The 22,318-nt window shown below is 35.4% G+C and overlaps 1 protein-coding gene across 1 annotated transcript; it reads right to left on the bottom strand.

The window, feature by feature from the left end:
- Positions 1-18,979: 18,979 nt before the first annotated feature.
- Positions 18,980-19,962, bottom strand: LOC143563737 (uncharacterized). Its single transcript, XM_077051215.1, has 2 exons — positions 19,663-19,962; positions 18,980-19,621 (listed from the first exon to the last, which is right to left on the bottom strand). Exons 1-2 carry the CDS (start codon positions 19,960-19,962, stop codon positions 18,980-18,982), a joined length of 942 nt encoding a protein of 313 aa, XP_076907330.1.
- Positions 19,963-22,318: the final 2,356 nt, after the last annotated feature.

Genomic DNA, 22,318 nt, shown 5'->3' with positions numbered 1-22,318 from the left:
AATACAACACTATTGCACATATTTGATACACACTATGTATATATGCAATATAAGACTAATACACACATCGAATACACATTAGTACGTATGTGTAATACAACATTAACGAACATGTGCACCACATCGACTTTTATTTTATTATTATTTTTTTTCCAAATAATACAACACTACTACACATATACAATACACAAATATTGAATATATGCAATAAAACACTATTAAACTCAAAAATACATAGTAATACACATGTGTAATATAACGGTATCGCACAGTAATACGTATGTGCATTACAGCGGGTTTTTTTAATTTATTTTTTTATTTTTTGAGTGAAATATAAGAAAATATAAGAATAATGGCTAAAACAGAATTTTGAAAATGTTTTTTTATTTTTAATTAAAAATAATTATTTAGGAGTTTTTAAGAATTTTTTAGTTTTCTCTCTAAAGGTGGGTTTTCTCTTGATCCTCTCCCTATATACTATTATAATAAACAAAAATGTTATTGTGCCAAGTGGCACACTTGGCCCACCTTTGTAACACTTGGCAAAATATCATTTAACCACCTTAATTAACATCATTTAACCATCTTAACCACCTTAATTATTTTCCATTTTCTTTTTCCAATTTGTCTTTTTTTTGTTTACATGCTCTCAATTTGAAATTAAAAATTATTATTGTTTTCTTAAACTATCTTAGTTAATAAGTATTATTAAATAAAAAATTAATGCTAATTTTCATGATTTTAACACCTTTGTTTATGAGTTTACTAACATGATTTTCCCCGTAATGTTTAATTTTAACTAAAAGAATTGTTTCTTAATGAGGTCCTTTTACAATATTTGGTTTAAAATTTCACTATAACATTCATTTGTTTTTTACAATTTAATGACTTGTACAAGATTATAGTCTTTTTTTTTCCCTATAATTATAACTTCTATTGTATTCCATAAAAAAAATTAATAATAACATGCTCAAAAGCTTATAAACTAATTTTTATGTAATCTTACTATCCTATGTTTTTTTATTAAACTTGGTTTATTTCACATAAAAAACAAATGTTTAAATGTTATAAGTTTTGGACAACCATCCAACAACGGTAATTTTCATTATCGGTCATTCGATGCTACATGCTCATGTGCATCAAATTTAGATAAATACATTTCAGGAAAAATACATGTGAATACGACCAAAATATCTAATGGTCTCTACTATCCAAAACCTATAATGGTTTAATGTTTGTTTGGGATGTTGTGTTGCTTTGAAAAAGTGAAGCCACGATCACTACTATCCTAAACCTATAACAGTTTCATGTTGTTTGGGATGCTTTGTTGTTTTGAAAAGTGAAGTTGTTTTTTATATTTAAGATAATGCTTTTTATGTTTTAAAGTATCTTTTCAATTTTTAGGGATTTACATTGTTTTAAACTCTTATAATCCGGTGCGTTGCTTATCTTTGTTTTGAACATTTTCAAGTTATATTTCTTTATAAATAATATTTTTATTTTAAATTTCTGTATTGTTTATTTAAGTATTTGTATGACTTGTATCAATCTTTTTTTTAAACACTATTTTTCTTAAAAATATAAATCCCTACATCAAATTAATATTAGTAATTTAGTACTAAATAATTTATGTTTTTAGTAATAATCGTGTGTTATTAGTAAGAAAAGTTTGATTAAATAAATTTTAAACATTATATACAAATACATATTTTAGAGATTTATGTCACACTTTCTAGATTAAAACTGGAGATGGAGTTAATCTTCTAATATTCGATGAATAGGGTAACTAAAAATGTTGTATATGAAAAAAATTTTAAAGATTAATGAAAATTTACCATCTAATTTTCTTTTTCTTTTTTTTATTTTATGAAAATTTTATTTTATTTTATGAATTTTTTTTATTTTATTCAACGTTGTAATACATTTTCATATTCATTAATTTAATACCAAATTAGTATAAGTATTTCACATTATTTTGTTCTTTTGTTAATGTAGTTTGCTCAACCCGTGTATACACGGGTATTTAACCTAGTATATATATAAGAAAAGTATAGAATGAAAATCCACTTGAGTTGTGAAAACCCGTGAAAACCTTATGTAACGTCATTTTTTTTTCTTTTTTGTTTTTTTTACACACATAATATATGTTGTAACGTTTAATACAAAACATATTTAAAACTAAAAAAAATGTTTTGCTATTTTTTTACTAATTTTTATATATGTTTTTAGAAGAGAGAAAAAGTTATATTTATTACATTTTTAATCACTTTAATTGTGGACCACAAGATTTAACTTTAATTAAAAACGTGTGGTTGAGAATGAGTTTTAGAGTTTTCACAACTCAAGTGGGTTTTATTTTAACCTTACCATATATATATATATATATATATATATATATATATATATATATATATATATATTTATGTGTGTGTGTGTGGATTTTAATTTTGTTTATTGTAAGAAAGTTAATAATTAATATACTTGAGGTTTGATGATAAAATGGTTTAACAAATAAATTATATATTATAATCCGGTTTAAAAGCTATCTGGGTTTGGTGATACCCATTACCCGTTTATTTTGTTTATTATAAAATTATTTCTTAATTATAAATAATATCTTTTTTTAAATAAAATAGGATATTAATTTTTAGTATATTCCTATTTTATATGATTTTCATATCAAATATTTGATGAGATTAATTTTTAATATAATGAGATGTTATAACCCGTTTAAGAGTTATCTGAGTTTGGTGAGACCTTTACCCGTGAATTCGGGTCAATGTGTGAGAAGCCTTCATTTACAAATAAAGCAATTTGATGGCTTGAGAGAATGGTTGTTTTACATTTTTCGTTTTTTAATATTTATTTTTTGGATTTCAATTTTCTTTATTGTTAGAAATGTTAATAATATATTGAGGGTTTGATGATGAAAGGGTTTCATAAATAAATGAGTTAACCCGTTTAAAAGCTATCTAGATTTGGTGACCCATGACCCGCTTATGTTTTTTGCTATAAAATTGTTTATTAATTATAAATAATATCTTTTTCTTTTTAAATTGGATATTAAAATTTTAGTATATCCCAATTTTATAGGATTTTCATATCAAATAATTGGTAAGATTAATTTTTAATTTAATGAGATGTTATAACCCGTTTAATAGCTATTTGGTTTTAGTAAAACTCATACCCATGAATTTGGGTTAAATCAATGAGAGACCTCCATTTAAAAATCAATCAATCTGGTGGCTTCCATAAAAGGGGGGAGCGACCACATCGCAACACGTAGGATTTTAGGGGTTTCATTTATATTATATATATACTAGTTTGAGACCCGTGTATTACACAGAAAATTAATAAAAATTATAATATTTAAACATTAAGCAAAATACAATTAATAACACATAACACAATTATCATATATTGTTAATACAATTACAACTTACAGTAAAATTACGGGAAATACAAAATAAACATTACGTAACTATTTTACAAATAAGAAAAAATTTCCTTGTAGACTACATTTGTGGTTGTATTGGTCAGATTACCTTGTTTATCAAGAATCAGAATCTTTAGCCCACACTTGCATGTAACTCTTAACAAGGCGACATATAGCTGTCCATGTGAGAACACGGGTTCTTTCAAGTACAAACCAACCCTAGATAATGATTGACCTTGGCTTTTGTTTATGGTCATCGCAAAACATACTGCAAGGGGAAACTGTCGTCTGTAATGCATTTAACTAATTCTAGTGTTTTAAATACCGGTTAATACCAGCCGGTTGAACCGGTATTTTGAGCTCTGTATTTTTGGGCAGTTTGCTAGAATATCGAGCCGGCGGTTTTTTCTAAAATACTGGTTTAAACCGGCAAACTAGTTTAAAGCCTAAGAGATTTTTGATTTTTTGTGTCCTATATTTTTAAAAAATTACTTTTAACCTAGAGATTAATATTGAAACGAGTATACTTTTGGATTATTTTTTAAAAAACGAGTGGTGTTGTATTGTTTTTTAATTATGGATTAACATTTGGATTATATTTTATTATGGAATCATATGTTTCTGTGTTATATTTTGAGTTGAAGTTGCAATTATATCAAATTACAAGGTAAACTACGTAAACCGGTTTAACCTTCCGGTACAACCCGGTTCAACCGATTGTACTATTTTTGGCCCAATCCAAATAACCGGTTTTTAAAACATTGACTAATTCTCACCTTATCATGGTATTCTCACCTTAACCTATGAAATTCTATTCTAATACAAATTAAAGAACATATTATGTCTGCTTTTTTCATTGATAAAAATCCTAAAAAGCCAATAAAAAAAGAAGAAAAAAAAGAAATTCGGTTTATAACCTTGTATCACACGAATTAAGGAAATTACACAACTAATAATCCTTGATTTTAGCTTCCATAGTTAAACAACTAATAATCCTTGATTTTTAGATTTCTATAGTTATCTTGAATAATTTTAGTAAAGTAATATATTATTAAACATGTTAATATTTTAAACAAAAATGTAATTGTAATATGCCAATGTAAATACACATATTGATGGGAATACATCTTCATTTCATCTTTAAATTATCATGGTTTTGTAAAATAAACCAATATTAATATTATAAAATGGATTTTGAAACACTACAAATTCAATAGATTATTTATTTTATTATCATCATGTCTATACAAGACTCTTTCTGTTTTCTTCGGTTGAAGTTAACAAATGAAATTATGTGGGAAGGTTCCATTGGAAGTAGGAAAACCGTTTACTTACAAGATGTTAAATGGGGTCAAACTAAGTCTATCTGGCGATCACCAGCTCATGAATGCGGGCCTTGCAAACTCACTTTGTAAAAGCTGGCTGCATACTATAGGAGAATGGTAAAGACTCTTCAAAAATCCAAGTTTTTAACGGGTCAAAGGCGGGTCGAACGGGCCAAACGTTGCCTGCGTGTGTTTATTATATAGAAGCTCCTAATTTTATTCAAAAGCTTCGATTGTTAACAAAGTAATATTATTTAGTAATCATATTCGACAACACTTATTGATCAATAATAAAAGGTAAATTACACTTTTCATTCTTAATCTTCGTTAATTACACAAATCATTCTTTATGTTTAAGGATTGTCACAAATTTCTTCATTTCCACAAACTGACATTAAAAGCTTCTATTAGTTTTTTAACCCTACAATCAAAAAGATAATAAACTAATTAATCAAAAAAATAATAAACTAAATAATCTAAACACCTCAATTCCTCATCAAGCTATAAATTTGATCCGAACTAATTTACTAATTGTAGTAATATATAACAATAAAGATTCATACCCTTGTAGCAGTCGGATTTGGCTTCTTAGCAAGAACCACGTCATATGTATCTTTCGTTCTCAATAGAAAACAATGACCAAAAAAACTGCAACACATAAGCAATAGCCCGGATGCACCCATGACTGTATATTTTGTATGTTTTCTCGAGTTTCTATTTTAATTAAATCGAGCAAAATTCCCTCAAACAGTCAAACTATAAACCATCTGCATAATAACACAAATATGTGTAAAAATCCAATTTTTACCCATAAAAAGAAAAATAGAGTCACATAAGTAACAAAGATTATATACCTGAAAAGGATCTAAATCATGATTATATAATTTAGATCTTTTTTGAAGGCCGTTGTTAAATTCAACAAGTTGCTTATTGCTTCATTGAACTGAGTAATATGAGAGAATCTTGATGGCAAAGTTATAATGTTTTTAATGTCTCTAATATTTTGGATCAAGAATCATATGGAAGTTGTTCTTCACATTATGAAGTTATTCCATAGTCACCAATGAAGTCAACCAGAAGTCTTTGAACCCTAATTACACAATCAGATAACTGAAATTATATTCTTTATGGAAGTTACTTGAAAGCTCATAAATAAATAAAATAATTAAAAAAACACTGTGATTCTTGATTAAGATTTGGTATTTCAATAACCTTAAAACTAGAAATCCCTAAAAATGAATCAAACAAACAGTAAGCTATTCAAGATATGCAAACTAAGCACCTAAATTCCCCATCAAGCTATAAATTTGATCCGACCCAATTTACTAATTGTAGTAATATATAGCAATAAAGATTCATACCCTTGTAGCAGTCGGAGACGGTGGCACCAAAACCGGCCTCACATGATTTGCAGAGAGCGACGGAGGCACAAATTCAGCCGCCATGGGGTTCAATTGACTCAACCTAATTTCGGCCAAATCAAAACCCTCAAACGCCAATTAAACAAAGAATTTGATTTTTAATAATGAAAACGTCAATTAAACAAAGGAGTTGAAAACGTCAATTAAACAACTAAAGACATGAATCTAGAGAGAGAAAATAAAGGAATTGATGTTTACCGTATGAATTAGAAAATCCGAGCTTCAATTAAAAACACCAGATCCAGAACAGAGAGAATGAACGGTCTTGTAGCTTTTATCAGATATGGGAGAAGGAAGCCTAGGGTTGATAATTGGGAGCTAATAGCGGCGTTGCTTTTGGGAGGGTTGGCATCTAGGGTTTGTTATTTGGGAGAGGTGATGAAAACGATTGGTATGAATAAAATACGGATCCGGAATAAATTATTTGGACGGGTTGACCCGAATCCGAAATAAATACCATTTTAGTATATATGGGTTAGAAAAAGAGAGGATTCATGAGAGCATAACAAATGGCAAAATATGATACTCTTTTATTAGAGTAGTAAGATATTATACTTTTTTATTATTATTTTTTTCAAATAGTTTTACTACGGTGGTAATAAAATAAGAGGTACCAACCAAACTCAAGATTCTAACTTCGAACACCGAGATTCGAGAAGAAAAATAAAATAAAAATTAAAACTAAAAAATACTAATAGAAAATAATAATAAAATAAACTAAGAAGAAAAGCAAAAGAAATAAAGAACGGAAACAAGGAAATTGTTTAAACAATCGGGATGCTCCCAGAGTGATTGTTTATTTACGAGTCATTAGCTTGGCTCTCACCCACATAGTTTTATCCTTGGCTGAAAGGTGATACATTTTCACAAACGGGTGACACTTTGAAATTGAAAATGTTTTCTGACCTGTTTATTTTAGTGTATGTACCACAAGTTAGAAAAAACCAATGCTAAAAAAAAAGTGTTTTTAATATAAACATGTCATGCCGTCAACACTTAAATTTTCCCGTACCAAACCTGATACAGTTTATGTAAAGAAGAAGGCGATCGTTTTTGAAATTTTTGTCATGCTTGTTTTACCATCGACTCGTCTTCATTTTCGGTTGGCATGACTTTCTTCATGCCCTCTCCCACGGTGTCTTTAATATGGGTGGCGATCCACCATCATTCTCATTTGTGGGCCAGCTATCTTTAGTGCAAAGAATTGGATCGGATGTCACCATGGTCATTTGTTCGTTGGTGAACGTATCCCCACTTGCAATTTTACTTTTTTGTGTGAGACTTCTTTGTGTTCAAATTTTACTGTTGACTCTCCAAATATCAATGCTTCCAGTTCTTCAAGATCACCAACTGGGTCGAATTGTCTTCATTCACTTCCATGGGTGGTATTGCTGACAACTCGTCTCCAAACTCGTCCTCCTAAGATGGAACAACATGAACAGGAGGTGGAGTGTTGGCGGTACTTTGTGTGTTTTGCATTTCTCGCACCTCTCCTGATATCTAAGCATCCTTTTTCTCGATCAATCTTCTAGGATAAGGAATCCTTGGCATGTATGCTCTCATTGGCATCTGTACTCGTGCTGTACTTGCTGGGTTTCGCCTTAATTGCACCTCATCCATGATAACCTCCGGTACGAGAGTTTGCTCCGACACATCAGTGGATGAAGATTGGGTGTTTTAACTTCATCTTCATCATCCACATGCATGTTGTGATTCATGTTGCGAGTAAAACTTTCACGTTCCCATTAAAGTTTAGCATAAATTTCATTGATTAAAATACCTTAAGCTTCTTTTCTACGGAGTTGTTCCCCATATTCACGGCTATCAACTTTTGGAAGCACAGTTGCTAGACGCTCCATATTTTGCATGTGTTCTTCCTGTCTCGAGATCATGTCACTGAGTTCTTGTGTAACATATTATCGAAATGCTGGGTAAGCTCGAGTTAGGCGGGTGGTACATCAAGATCATCATATGGTTGTGAATTGAAGTACGATTCTTTATGGTAATTTGTGGGATACCCTAGTAAATAATAATAGCAATCTTATGTGTGCTGGGGCTCCCCACAAATATCACACCAAACTACTATGTGATAATTTTCATGATCAAAATGGTATCCTTCACAATAGTTCCCGTAATAGCACTCCATGGGATATTGATGACCGTGTCATACTAATCATGCAAAACCCTAATTTTACCTATAGACAGGGTAAGTCAGGTATCAAATCTAGAGGAACATGTGGTCAATGTCATACGTTTGTTCATTTATTTAATTACGTTTATAAAACAATTATAAAGAAACACTTATGAAGTTTTGTCGAGTGCTGATCACACTAGAAGGTTTTGTTTGGAAGCAACAATCACTTAAACGAGTTTAGCAATTAACGAGAACAAAATCACACCTAAGGTTCAAGCATGCAACTAAACAGTAATCTCATGTTATTTAACACATTAGTTATTGATAAACAAATTTGGTTAACTGATTAAGCTATTCTTAGACATCAACAATCGCTAACATGCGGCATTGGTTATCTAACGGTCCCTGTCGGCATGACTCAACTAAGGGCAATTATATGCTTTATTTACCTAAACTAAATAACATGCCCTATGAGGCACGTATCACAGCAATTGGCAAACTAATCGTTCTTATTAAATAAATCTAAACCGACCGAATGCTCAACAATACCAAACAGCAATGTTCATAGATCATAAATTAATAACTACAATCATTCAGTTCTAATACATGAGAAAATACTAAAAAGTAACTATACTCTACATCCCGGGAATGACTCAAGAGGATTCAGGCGCTCATGATCTTCGATTAGTCTTCGTCTATTGATTCAGGATGATGAACTACGAACCCCGGGGTCATTGGAGGTGATCCGGGGCTCTCGAAATAGCCCTCTGTCGTTTCAAGATGGCTGGAAGTGAAGATATCTTATTAGGGTTCGTAAAATAGAACATATAGGTCAAAACCTGTTTTTTCACGATTTTATATCCATAGTGTATCGCAATGGACATATACCCATTGTACCTCAATAAGAAACCAAAGAAAACCTAATGTTCGGATTCGTCTAGTTGAGAAACCAAAAATTCATATATTATGGGTCTCGTAACTCATTTTCAAGCCCAAGATATGTTCGTTTTACTTCTTGGTTGCTTTTTGTCAGCCCGTCTTGTTTATGTGTAGCATCGGCATATGGTTTCTCATCCAAACTCTACCCAAATCCTTCTAACACTTCCCAAGACTCCAAGTCTTGCTCCATTCTTCCCGAGATATCAATCCATGCTCGTGCAAGTCTTTAATTTAGCATCTTTAACGATCAATGACCTGAAATACAAAAACATGTATGAAGTACCAGAGTTTTAATAATAAACTCAATAAAACCATATAATTATAGTACTAATATATGGACATAATGCCCGACCATCAGATATATTGCAAAGAATAACTAAACAAAACAGATCACGGGAACAAGATAGCATAAAATATAAAATAACTTTTTTAGGTAGAAAACGGCTAAGTCATTGACTCGGATCCTTCTCTAAATCACTTTGTCCTCGGCAACGGCGCCAAAATCTTGATGTTGTGCATTAGTCTATAAATAGAATTTGATTGTTTTTCACACAAGATCGGGTTTTAAATTTATAAAAATGATTTTTACTAAAACTAAACTACACACAAATAGGCAAGTGTGCCTATCGCATATATATAATACTATTGGTAAAAACCACGTATCGATCCGATGGCACATAATATTTTCAATACTAATTCTTTGTTAGTAAATTGCACGTCAGTAATACTCGTTAAATTTGTTTATAAAACTATGTTTTGTTTTAAAATTAAAATGGAGCAAGTAATTAGCGGACGAGAAAATCAATATATGCAGGTTCCCTTCTAAATCAAGAATCCACTCAACTCTCTTTGATGATGAATATTATTATGAATGTGTGATAAACTGAATTAAAGAATATAAGATAAAATAATCCCTCATTTCTAAACGAATTACCCTATGATATAAAAGAAAGTAGAATGCATAACTTCATATCTACCACGAAAATTTCAATTTAATTAAGCAAGTAACTTTCATGAAGTATAAAGATTACGATTAACTTCGATTTCTCAAACACTAATCCTAACGAATTTCAGGGAACTATAGTTTATTCACATAATCCCCCTTGGTTAATTTAAGTAGATTATAATCACACATTCTTTTAACATATGACATTTTTAACTAGTATGACAACCTAATCAATCATACTTAACAATTTTGTTTTAGAATTACCAGCACTAAAGAAATTAATCATAGCATGTATCTCATCTTTTCAAAGTCAAATACAAGGAAACATGTTTTGGATAAAGCTTCAAGATTTTCTCTTTACCATTTCTAGTCTCCAAGAACATGAAAGAATCATGAATATTTATAAAAGTTTGTTTTAAAGATGTTAATCATCAATCTTGAATTAGTAGGCTAAGGTGACAAAACATATTTCATCAAAGGATAATTGTAAAATAATCATTACTTTACCAAAACTAAATCACATATTCAATACAATCATCAAATTGAGTTAAGTTTCACCATAGATTTAGATACTAAATGAAAGTTTAACTCATGGTGAGCATGATAATAAGCATTAAAGAAGATGAAGATGTCAAATAAATAATTAAACTAGAACAATCTAACCAACTTAGTGGTGTATCTTCCTTCTAAGATGATGGATGGATGCTTCCAAGCCTTCAAACTCCTTGATTGATCTTCTATCTGAGTATAAAGTGAGTGTTTTTAAGTGATAATCTCATCCAAAACCTTTCCAAGCACACCCCAAGCAATAAAACATGCAAACTATTTATAGGTTGTCTGGGATGCCAAGCATGGCCCCGTCCTTTGTTGTTTATGTGTAATTAATGCGTGTCAGATCATACATGTGAGGTCTAAGCACTGGGGGCGTGTTTGGTGGAGCACCGGGGGGAGGGGGGTTATGAGTGCCTATTTCTTATATTTTGTCTTATGTAAGAAATGTGACCACGGGGGCGTGCTACGTGAGGCACGACCCCATGTTTTGATCACCAGATTTTGTCTTTACTTGAAAAGGTGACCATGGGGGGTGTGTTTGGTTAAGAGCGGCCCCATGTTTTCTTCATCAGATTTTGTCTTCTTCTGAAAAAGTGACCATGGGGACGTGATTAGTGAGGCACGGGGGCATGCTTTGCCATTTGATACACAATTTCTTCATTTTTCTTTATTTTTCTTAGTGTATACACTCGTTTCTTTGTTTAATACCAAAATAAACCTAAAAATAGAAAATAACAAAATAAATACCTATTTATACTAAATATTATTATAAAAGATGATATTTTGGAGATTATTTGATGCCTAAAAGATGTATATTTTTATATACATCAACAAATATAATATTTCTTGACGGGGATGGAGTCGTAAATCACACATAACAAAACAAAAAACAAAGAAATTTTACAAACTACAATATATTTATTTCCTTATTTGATGTAAAATAATGGAGGTACCTTCAAACCGTCGACTAACGAGTGGTATGTAACATCCCGAAATTTCTAAAGTAATATTTAATATATTATTTTGTCGGGTGAAATAAACGAGTTAGTGGAATGATAATAATAATAGCAAAATATGAAGACTTAGTAGGATAATTAGATGGGATTAGATATGGACCAAAAGGAAATATGGGCCTTCGGACCATGGGCTTAAGGGAGTATAAATACCCCCTTAAACCCCAATCCTTTCCATTCCATCCATTTATCCATCCTAATCTCTACACAATCCAAAACACACACAACCCGAACCAAGATCCAAAGGCAAGGACCCGAGCTCGTTGGTGCTAGATCGTCGTGACGAACCAAAGCAACAAGACCAGCTCGTGTTTGTAGTTCGACTCATTTACGGTACGTTTATATCGAGAACATGTTCGTTTAGGTTTGGATTAGTATAGAAATGATAGATCGGTGTTTGTATGGTAAAAACGAATCCTACAAAGCTAAACTTACTGAAAATGGTTAAGATTTGATGGGTTAATTGATTGATAAAAGAACCCGTAACCTATATGCCTAAATCGCACCCCTTAAACATCGATGTTAGGCCGAATTGATGGTTGGGGTTTGTAGGCGCTGGTCAGACGATTCCGTGGATACCTAAATCGAGTTATTTGGTTAAGAAACGAAGATGATTAAGGACGAACAGTAGCTGTAGCCGACAACTTCGCCTGCAAGCTAAGTTCGCCTGATGAACTTCGCCTGCAAAGCTAAGTTCGCCTGATGACAACTTCGCCTAAAAGCTAAGTTCGCCTGATGACAACTTCGCCTGAAAGCTAAGTTCGCCTGATGACAACTTCGCCTGAAAGCTAAGTTCGCCTGATGACAACTTCGCCTAAAGCTAAGTTCGCCTGATGACAACTTCGCCTAAAGCTAAGTTCGCCTAAGGTTTAACTTCGCCTAAAGCTAAGTTCGTCTAAGGTTTAACTTCGCCTAGAGTCAAGTTCGATTAGAAAATAAATTAAAACGATAAGTAAAAGTAATCTAATACTAGGCCACCAGATTAAATCAGGCGAGTATTGATACGTGTAACTTATACAGTCAGCCGAGCTCAGTTAAAGAAGGGATTTACAACTATCGGAGGAAGAAGCAGAGTTCAGGTGAGTTTCTAGCCCCATTTCCTTGTTATGTTTTCGGGGCTGTGTGCATACTCGATGTGAAGTGTGAATACACTTACCTTAAGTGGTAAGTGTATGCTATAGATGTTATACGAGGTATATATTTTATAATGCTTGTCGGTACGTGAACGATCTTCGGATATTGCACGTATCGCCAAGGATAGTAAATTCCAAGTGGTTGATAGTGTGTATGAATGTTATGATGTGACTTGTTTATTACGTAAATACTGAACTGATATGAAGTGTGATATAGGCAGGTAGAGGTAGAGTGTGTTAGAAGTGGCAAGAGTCTAGTAAGGGTGTTAGTGGCATAACGTGAGCGCGTGATAGGGAAAGCCTGTACGTGCCATCGTTATTATGTGTGTATGATTGTTGATGTGAACTGCTTATTATGTAAATGATATGAAGCGTGTTGTAGACAAGTAGAGGTAGAGCGTGTTAGAAGTGGCAAGAGTCTAGTAAGGGTGTTAGTGGCATAACGTGAGCGCGTGACAGGGAAAGCCTGTACGTGCCATCGTTATTATGTGTGTATGATTGTTGATGTGAACTGCTTATTATGTAAATGATATGAAGCGTGTTGTAGACAAGTAGAGGTAGAGCGTGTTAGAAGTGGCAAGAGTCTAGTAAGAGTGTTAGTGGCATAACGATAGTACGTGGTAGGGTAAGCCTATACGTGCCTTCGTTATTAAAGTGGCAAAGTGGCATAACGTTATACGTTATTAAAGTGGCAAAGTGGCATAACGTTATACGTTATTAAAGTGGCAAAGTGGCATAACGTTTTACGTTATTAAAGTGGCAAAGTGGCATAACGTTATACGTTATTAAAGTGGCAAAGTGGCATAACGTTATACGTTATTAAAAAGGCAAGGTGGCAAAGTGGTAGGCGTAAATAAGGGGTTAAGTGGTAATGTAAGCAGGTTAGATAGTGGACTACGTGTCTGCGGATACGTATATGATGCATGTAGTGGTTGTATGATAAGTTGCTTGATTAACTAGAACTCACTCAGCGTAGCTGACTTTTAGTATGCACGCAGGTGATCAGACCAAAGAACTAGCATGAGGATGACACATGGCATGGATTGAATGTCTGGCATCTTAAGATGGAAGAAAAGATGTTTTAAATATAATGATTTGTTTTATAGTATCAGAGAAGAGATTGAATGTTTTATAACGAATGCTTCAAGTAAACGTTTCCGCGAAAGTTTTAATTAACTCTCATTGCAAGAACTGTGTTTATGAGTAAATCCGACGCTAAAGTAGGGCTACCGGTTTGGGGCCTTACATGGTAAGTGGCTAGGATCTGTCGGCCTTAAACCCTAGACCGACTAACTATTTTCTCTTGCCTCATGTTTCTCAGTGTGTAACCGTAACCTTGGCTCTTGACACCACTTGTTAGGCATTCGTGTATTACAAAACATACACAAACACAAGTAATCTGCAAGAGAACTAATAAAAGAAGATGAGCATGCGATATTTACGTGGTTCGGTCGGCTAACCTTCGTCCACGAGCTGCAAACATGATACTTTTTATTATTGATTTTTGCCTCACTCGTGATGAGAAATTGCAAGTACAGGACTAAATATAAATAGATACAAGATTAGGATTTTCTACTTGTTCACCGAGAAAACTAATATGGAATATAGTTAAAATATAGCAAGCCAACCTATTTGATCTTCTCATATTCTACTTCATAGTTATCTTGAATCGAACCCAAAAAACAATCACAATCCAACACCATTTTCTCAAATTAGATCCAAGTTAATGTTGTGGTGTAGGGATGGCAGCAAAACCCGAACCCGATGGGAAAACCCAAAACTCGACATAATTGGGAAGGGTAATACCCGTCCCATTAGGGTTTGGGAATAGTTTTGAAATTTTTCGTGAGTTTGGGACGGGTTTGGGATTTATAATATACCCGATTACCTGACCCGATTACCCGATAACATTGACCCATTTACCCGATTATATACCCGATGTACCCGATATATATATATACTTATTAATTTCTAAATGTATTAATTAATTATTCTATAAGATAATATGTAATTGGAAAATTGAACGTGGACTACTGTAGTTTCTGTTTCCAATTCATAGAACCATGCTAGCGACATTATTAGTTATAATATTATTAGAGTTGGGAGTTGGAACATCAAAACAGCTCGTCTCTAATAACATCATTATTTGCCGCCAACAGTAACAAATCACTGAAATTGCATTTGCAAATCCCACATAACCCATCGACCTTTCTCATGTTCACATCAGGACGGCTCGAACTCATCTTCTTCACTTGGCAGCAATTAGGGAATCCAGAAGGGTATTTTGTCAAAACCCGAAACCCGATAGGTATCCCCGAAACCCGACGGGTAATTACCCGATAAATACCCGACAAGTTTGGGACGGAGTTTAATAATCGGGTACGGGTTTGGGATTACCTAAACCCATCCCAAACCCAACCCATTGCCATCCCTATTGTGGTGAAAACGTATGACCAAAATTGTAGCCGAAAATTGCCGAAAACGCATTTTCTCAAAATTGCTTATTGGTGCTTATATGTCTCTCTTATTGGTTATGCCTATTTTGGAAAACTATTTTTGTATTTAACTTAGTCCATTTCGCTATTTTAATAATTTTTTATTAAAAATAAGAAATGTATCAAGAACGAATTGATAACGGAAACACAAACGAGCACACAATATTTAGGGTAAACCTCACGTATTATTATACTCAAGAAACTAGCACAAAACTTGAATACAATAATCCCTCTCGCAATTCCATAACCCTAACATGGCTATGTATTTATAGGGAGACCCTAACTTGTCCAACAAGTAAATCCCAATTGTAACCCAATAAACCCATTACATTATTAATGAATTCCATAGACCCAATAGGTCTAACCCGATCACCTACACGTGATGGTCCTATTAAGTTGGAAATTACTTCTAACAATCACCCCCTAATTTCCGACTCGAAACTAGGAGATTTTCAACGCCGAGCAATCTTCTCTTCTCGTCAAACTTGATTCTCGCAAGTGCTTTAGTAAGAATGTCAGCTTGTTTTTCCTTGCCACTAATGTGCTCCACCTCTAACTCATTCCGCGCCACACACTCTCGTATATAGTGAAATCGGGACTTTATGTGCTTGCTCCGACCATGAAAAACAGGATTTTTAACCAAGGCAATCGCCGATGTGTTATCAATCATTAACACCACCTTTTGCAATTTCCTTCCGGTCAATTCTGCCAATAGTTCACCTAACCATTCAGCTTGTCCCGCAGCTGAACTCGCCGCCATGTACTCTGCCTCGCATGATGAAAGCGCTACGGTGCATTGCTTTTGTGAGCACCAAGAAATCGGCGCTCCCCCATAATAAAACACATGACCGGTAGTGCTTCTTCCATCATTATCATCAATATTTTGGCTACTATCACTGTACCCGATCAACTCCTTTGATCCACCTCGTTTATACCTGATCCCCCATCCAACAGTTCCTTGAATAAACTGAAGAATTTGTTTAATTACTGCCAAGTGAGACTTCTTTGGAGTTTGCATATATCTACTAACCATGCCAACCGAAAACGCCAGATCAGGTCGAGTGTTTACCAAGTAACGAAGACACCCAACCAACTTTCGGTACTACATTGCATCCGCATCAACATCATCCTCGGCTTTAGACAATTTAACATTAGGATCCATGGGTACACTTTTTGGATAGCAATCCTCTATCCCGGATTCTTTCAATAATCGTCGAGCATAAGCACTTTGATGGATTTTCCAACTGTGAGACTTCGATTCCGAGATAATAAGTGAGCATTCCCAAATCAGACATTTCAAACTTCTTGAACATCGCAAGTTTGAACTGATTAATGTGATCGTTGTTTGAACCCGTAACGACCAAATCATCGACATACACGCCGACAATAATAATATCGGTTCCAATCAATCTCCGATACACCGCTTGTTCTTTCGAGCACCTCACAAATTTCAAACCCATTAAAATACCATCAACCTTGGTATTCCACGCCCTCGGTGCTTGTCTTAAACCGTATAAAGCCTTGGTTAGCTTGTAGACCTTGTTTTCCTCCCCGGGTTTAACAAACCCATCTGGTTGAGAAACAAAGACCTCTTCTTTTAGCTCCCCATGTAAAAATGCTGACTTTACATCCAAATGATGTAATTGCCATCCTTAAGTAGCTGCAATGGCAATGAGCATACGTACGGTTTAAAGTCTCGCCACCGGAGCAAAGACCTCGTCAAAATCGACTCCGGGTTGTTGCACATAACCCTTTGCCACGAGTCTTGCTTTATATTTATTAATCGAACCATCCGCATTTCTTTTCACCTTGAAAACCCACTTCAATCCGATAGCTTTAGCCCCTCTCGGTAACTCGGTCAACTTCCATGTGTCGTTTCTTTTAATGGATTCGAGTTCCATTTGCATAGCCTTTATCCACTCCGGTTTGGATTTTGCTTCACCAAAATTCGATTCACCTTCTTCTAACAAAAGAGGTTCAATGTCCTCCACTTCCGAACATAGGACATAATCATTGAACTTAACCGGTGCGATCGGAACACATGTAGATCTTCGTAGGTTAATTTCTGGTTCGTCAAGTGCTGATGTTGCTAAACCAGTTGCTGCTGGTGTCGCTAAAGAAGTTGCTGAGTTGCTGGAATTAGCGACTAGAGTATCAGAATCTGTCGCTAAAGGTGCTGATGGGCTGTCTGAATTAGCGACAGAAGCTGTCGCTGTTTCTGAATTTGGCGACAAGGCTGAATTTTCGTCGCTAATGCTGTTGCTTCCCACATGCTTGGTTACAACTTGCCCAACTTCGGTATCAATAACCCCATTCCAATCAACCCAAAATAAACCCGGTGCTAGCTCCGTTTCTTCGTTAGTTTGACCTGAATTAGACCAAATCCACGTCTTCTTCTCGTCAAAAACCACATCACGAGCTATCACAATCTTCTGTGTATTCGGATCAAACAACCGGTAAGCTTTGGACCCGGTCTCGACTCCGATATGCACTAAACTCCTTGAAGGATTTTCGAGCTTCTTCAAGTGGGTGCCCACTATCTTTGCATACGCCACACAACCAAATACTTTAAGATGAGCGATATTCGGTTTCTTTTGTTTCAACATCTCATATGGTGTTTTCTCCTTTAGGACATGAGTGGGAATCCGATTCTCGATGTATGTTGCATGTCGGATTGCCTCACCCCATAAGTAATTCGGAACACCCATTGCTTTTAACATACTCCGTGTCATCTCCAATAAGGTTCGGTTCCATCTTTCAACCACCTCGTTTTGTTGAGGTGTGTATGGTGCCGTTAGATGTCTTCAAATGCCTTCCATGTTAGAAAATTGGTTGAACTCATGTGAGGTAAACTCACCACCTCGGTCGGTACGAAACGTCTTGATCTTTTTCCGGACATCACTTTCAACTAATTCCTTAAACTTCTTGAAAGCTTCAAATGCCTCATCTTTGGCCTTCAACAAGTACGTCCAAACAAATCGTGAGTAATCATTGATTAAAACAAACACGTACCTGTTACCCGCTATTGTTGGAGGGGTAATCGGTCCACACAAATCACCGTGCACAAGTTCTAGGGCTTGAGTTGCCCTAAACACCGCCGAATTAGGAAATGATTGTCTCGTTTGCTTCCCGACCAAACAAGATTCACACAACTTGTTTTCATTGGTAACGTCACGCATTCCTTCAACCATATCCATCCTAGCCATTAGCTTTATTGACTCAAAGTTCAAGTGGCCAAGCCTAGCATGCCACAACCAACTTGTTTCTTCAATTCGGCTAAGTAAACAAACCGGTTTACCAATCTTTAATTGTATCCGGTATAGCCGATTAGGGGAATGAGTCACCCTCATCAATAACCTACCTTGCCCACCATGCATCGTAAGGTAGTTATCTTTTATATGAATATCACACCAATGTTCCGAGGCTTGACCGAGACTAATAATATTGCTTCAAAGACTCGGTATAAAATAAACACCCGTTAGCAAACGATGTTCACCACTTTTAGCCTCAAATAAAATCGACCCCTTACCGTTTATGTCAACATAAGAGTCATCCCCAAACTTGACCTTTCCAGTGACATGATTGTTACTCGTAGTTTCCGGGTATAACCTTCTTTTCATTCAAGAACACCGTTTCTTGAACACTCTTCATCATAAACAATGATGGATCCCTTGTCTCGGATGCTTCAGCTAACTTTGCTTCGCCTTGAACTTTCTGTTTTCGGTTGGGACACTTATGGACAAAGTGTCCAAACTCATCACATCGATAACATTGAACCTTTGAGAGGTCCCGGGTTTTGCCCTTATGTTCACGGTTTTCCCGGTTCATAGCGTTTTCTTGATGACCGCGGTTTTGACCCGACCCGCGACCACCTCGTCCTCGCCCTCCTCCACGTCTACGTCCTCCACCAGTGGACTCACGATCATTGTACCGACTACTTGAGGATTCAGACTTTTGAAACATAAGCTTACCTTGGGTTTCGGAATGCATGTCTTCTTCCCGAATCCGTTCCTCATATGCTTTTAAACGTCCCACCACGTCTTCAAACCCAACAGTTTTGAGATCCAAAGTTTGTTCAAGAGATGCAACAATTTGAATAAACTTCTTTCGGGGTAGACTTGAAAGAAACTTCTTGACCATCTTAGTTTCCTCGTTCATCTCTCCTAAACTCGCCGCCGTACACGAGAGTTTCGCCACAAACTCATCAATGGTCTCCGTATCTTTATCCTCATACCATCAAACTCGTTCATGAGAGTTTGCAATCTTGCCTCCTTAACCCGATCAGCCCCCAGATTACGCGTCTTAATCGCGTTCCAAATTTCCTTGGCTGAATCAAGATTACCCACTTGCATGATTGTCGCTTCCGGGATCGACTGATAAATCAACGCAATCGCGATATTGTTTTTATCATCATCGATTGCACCCGGATCAATGCTATTCCAAGCCTTATGCACGTTCAAGAGTACCTTCATTAGAATAGCCCATACCGTGTAATTGGTAGAGGTAAGCATGGGACTTTGGAACGCATTCGGGTTCCCGCTCGTCTTTATTGTTTCTTTATCACCCATCGTTCTTCGTAAAACTCCAATCACCGATAAAAAACAAAAATCAATCAACTTTTGTTGAACTAATAAAAATGAATTAAACCAACACGTTTAATCTTTTCCTTTTTCTTTGTCTTCATAATTCGAGAACCAAAAGAAAAAGAATATAACCAAAATTTGCAATTATTTTTCTTTCTCTTATACTTCTTGTCAGCTAACAATAATAGAAGTAAATCTTCTTCTGACTTCAATTACCAACGGCCAATCATAAAAAACAAAAGTATTCTCTTTGCTGCAAAACTGATCTTCGACGACGACAATATCGAGTTGGATCACATCTTCGATCACGGTGATATTAAATTCAACAATATAATCAATCACAACTTTGATTGATTGATAAACACCAAGAACCTTACACAAGGTTCTTATACCAATTCAAGAACAAATTGATAACAGAAACACAAACGAGCACACAATATTTAGGGTAAACCTCACGTATTATTATACTCAAGAAACTAGCACAAAACTTGAATACAATAATCCCTCTCACAATTCCATAACCTAACATGGCTATGTATTTATAGGGAGACCCTAACTTGTCCAACAAGTAAAGCCCAAATATAAAAGCCCAATTGTTAAACCATTACATCATTAATGAATTCCATAGGCCCAATAGATCTAACCCGATTACCTACACGTGACGGTCCTATTAAGTTGGAAATTATTTCCAACAATGTATAGCAGCGTTCCAATTTCCATTAAATTATGTGTTATTTAAAGAATTAATTGGACTTTAACCAGACAACAGTCCAACATAGTTTTCAAGACGACCCAAAGCTTCTAGAAGAGGCAACTAAACATGAGTGTCTTTAAGATTTTAACTTTCTCAAGGTCTCGCTTTTTGCAATAAGTAAGGGAGCTGTAGATGCAATTGATACAATATCGTGAAACAAAAAACCACATTATTCAGATTAGTGTTAGGATTAAACTCACACACGAAACCGAACACACACACGAAAGCAATAAACGAACACGAGGATTTAACGTGGTTCGGTCTAAACTGACCTACGTCCACGGGTGGCAACTAGGTATATCTTTATTGAGTGACCAAATATTACAAGTACATAATGTTGTTTATATAGAGACTGAACTAGGGTTAGTAAATTATTATGCAAGAAATCTAAACCGGGCCGGGCTTGGGCCCGACCGCCCACACCCGTCTCCTCTTTTGACGTCATATAATAAACCGGGCCAACAAGGCCTACGAACTCAACAATCTCCCACTCGGAGGCCTTGAGTATTCTCGTCTGCACTCCTGATTGTACTTCTGTAATCTGAACATTAAACTTCTTCTAGTTGCCACCGCCTTCTCATCAATTAACCAGAAGGCCCGTTGAAGCTCCCCGGAGCTCCAACACGTCAGTCATGGCTGAAACTGCCCCTGAGCCGTTCTCTGTCCCTACCGGCTCCCACTGTAACGAACTACCGGATCCTGAGATAACCTGAGAACAAACACTCTCCATATTCAGCAAGTAATTCATTGGAGAGACTTTTACAGCTGGAATACTGGTTTTCTTAATCCACTGTCGACCTGGAACTGTAACTGAAACACGACCTGTGCTCCCACTGTCACGATGTCCCCCAACTGATTTAACCTTCCTAGCTCGTTCATCCTGAATCTTCACTTTGGCTCTGGGTTTGTTACTTGCAAAACGAACCTTCTTCTGCCCACGAGATTCTGTGAACCGGATTTTGTCTTTCACCAAAACTGGATCCACTCCTTTCGATGACATATCGACCATATACAACGAACCCTTTTTCTTGCCACGAGCAACAACGAGATTCCCTTTGACTACTTTCCACTACCCATTCCCGAACTTAACATCGTGCCCTTGGTCATCCAACTGCCCAACTGAAATCAAACGTTTCTTCAAACTTGGAATAACCCTCACGTCTTTCAAAGTCCAAGAAGTACCGGCTGAAGTTATCAAATCAACGTCTCCCATACCCGTAACCTCTAAAATATCATCATTCGCTAGTCGAACCTTTCCAAAATCCCCAAATTTAAGATTCTTCATCGTTTCACTACAGTGAGTGACATAAAACGATGCACCAGAATCCATCACCCAAGCATCAACGCTACTCTCAACACTACAAACCAAAGCCTCATCACTACTGACCCCGTCATCTGTGTCGTCTTCTGTAACGTTCACCTCTTTCTTACCATTCGAACACTGATTCCTGAAGTGTCCTTTCTCTTTACAACCCCAACATTCAATATCCTTACGAGTCTTAGACTGACTCCTCTTCCTGCTCCCACTGCCTCGCTGTTTTCTCCTGCCTCTACCTTCTGTGACTAGCATATTGCCTGATGATTCAC

Source organism: Bidens hawaiensis, unplaced genomic scaffold (assembly GCF_021521415.1).
Source record: "Bidens hawaiensis isolate Kalapana, Puna unplaced genomic scaffold, B.hawaiensis_p1.1 tig00021511_1, whole genome shotgun sequence".
In the NCBI taxonomy this organism is placed as follows: Eukaryota; Viridiplantae; Streptophyta; class Magnoliopsida; order Asterales; family Asteraceae; genus Bidens; species Bidens hawaiensis.
The sequence above is the reverse complement of the archived record's forward strand: the minus strand, read 5'-3'. Positions and strand labels throughout refer to the sequence as shown.

What these genes read in the sequence shown, in the direction of transcription:
- LOC143563737 (XM_077051215.1), bottom strand. Translation starts at nt 19,962, where the DNA reads ATGGGTGATAAAGAAACAATAAAGACGAGCGGGAACCCGAATGCGTTC. An exon ending in GGGCTGATCGGGTTAAGGAG is followed by an intron (nt 19,622 to 19,662) that starts GCAAGATTGCAA and finishes TGATGGTATGAG; the next exon opens with GATAAAGATACGGAGACCAT.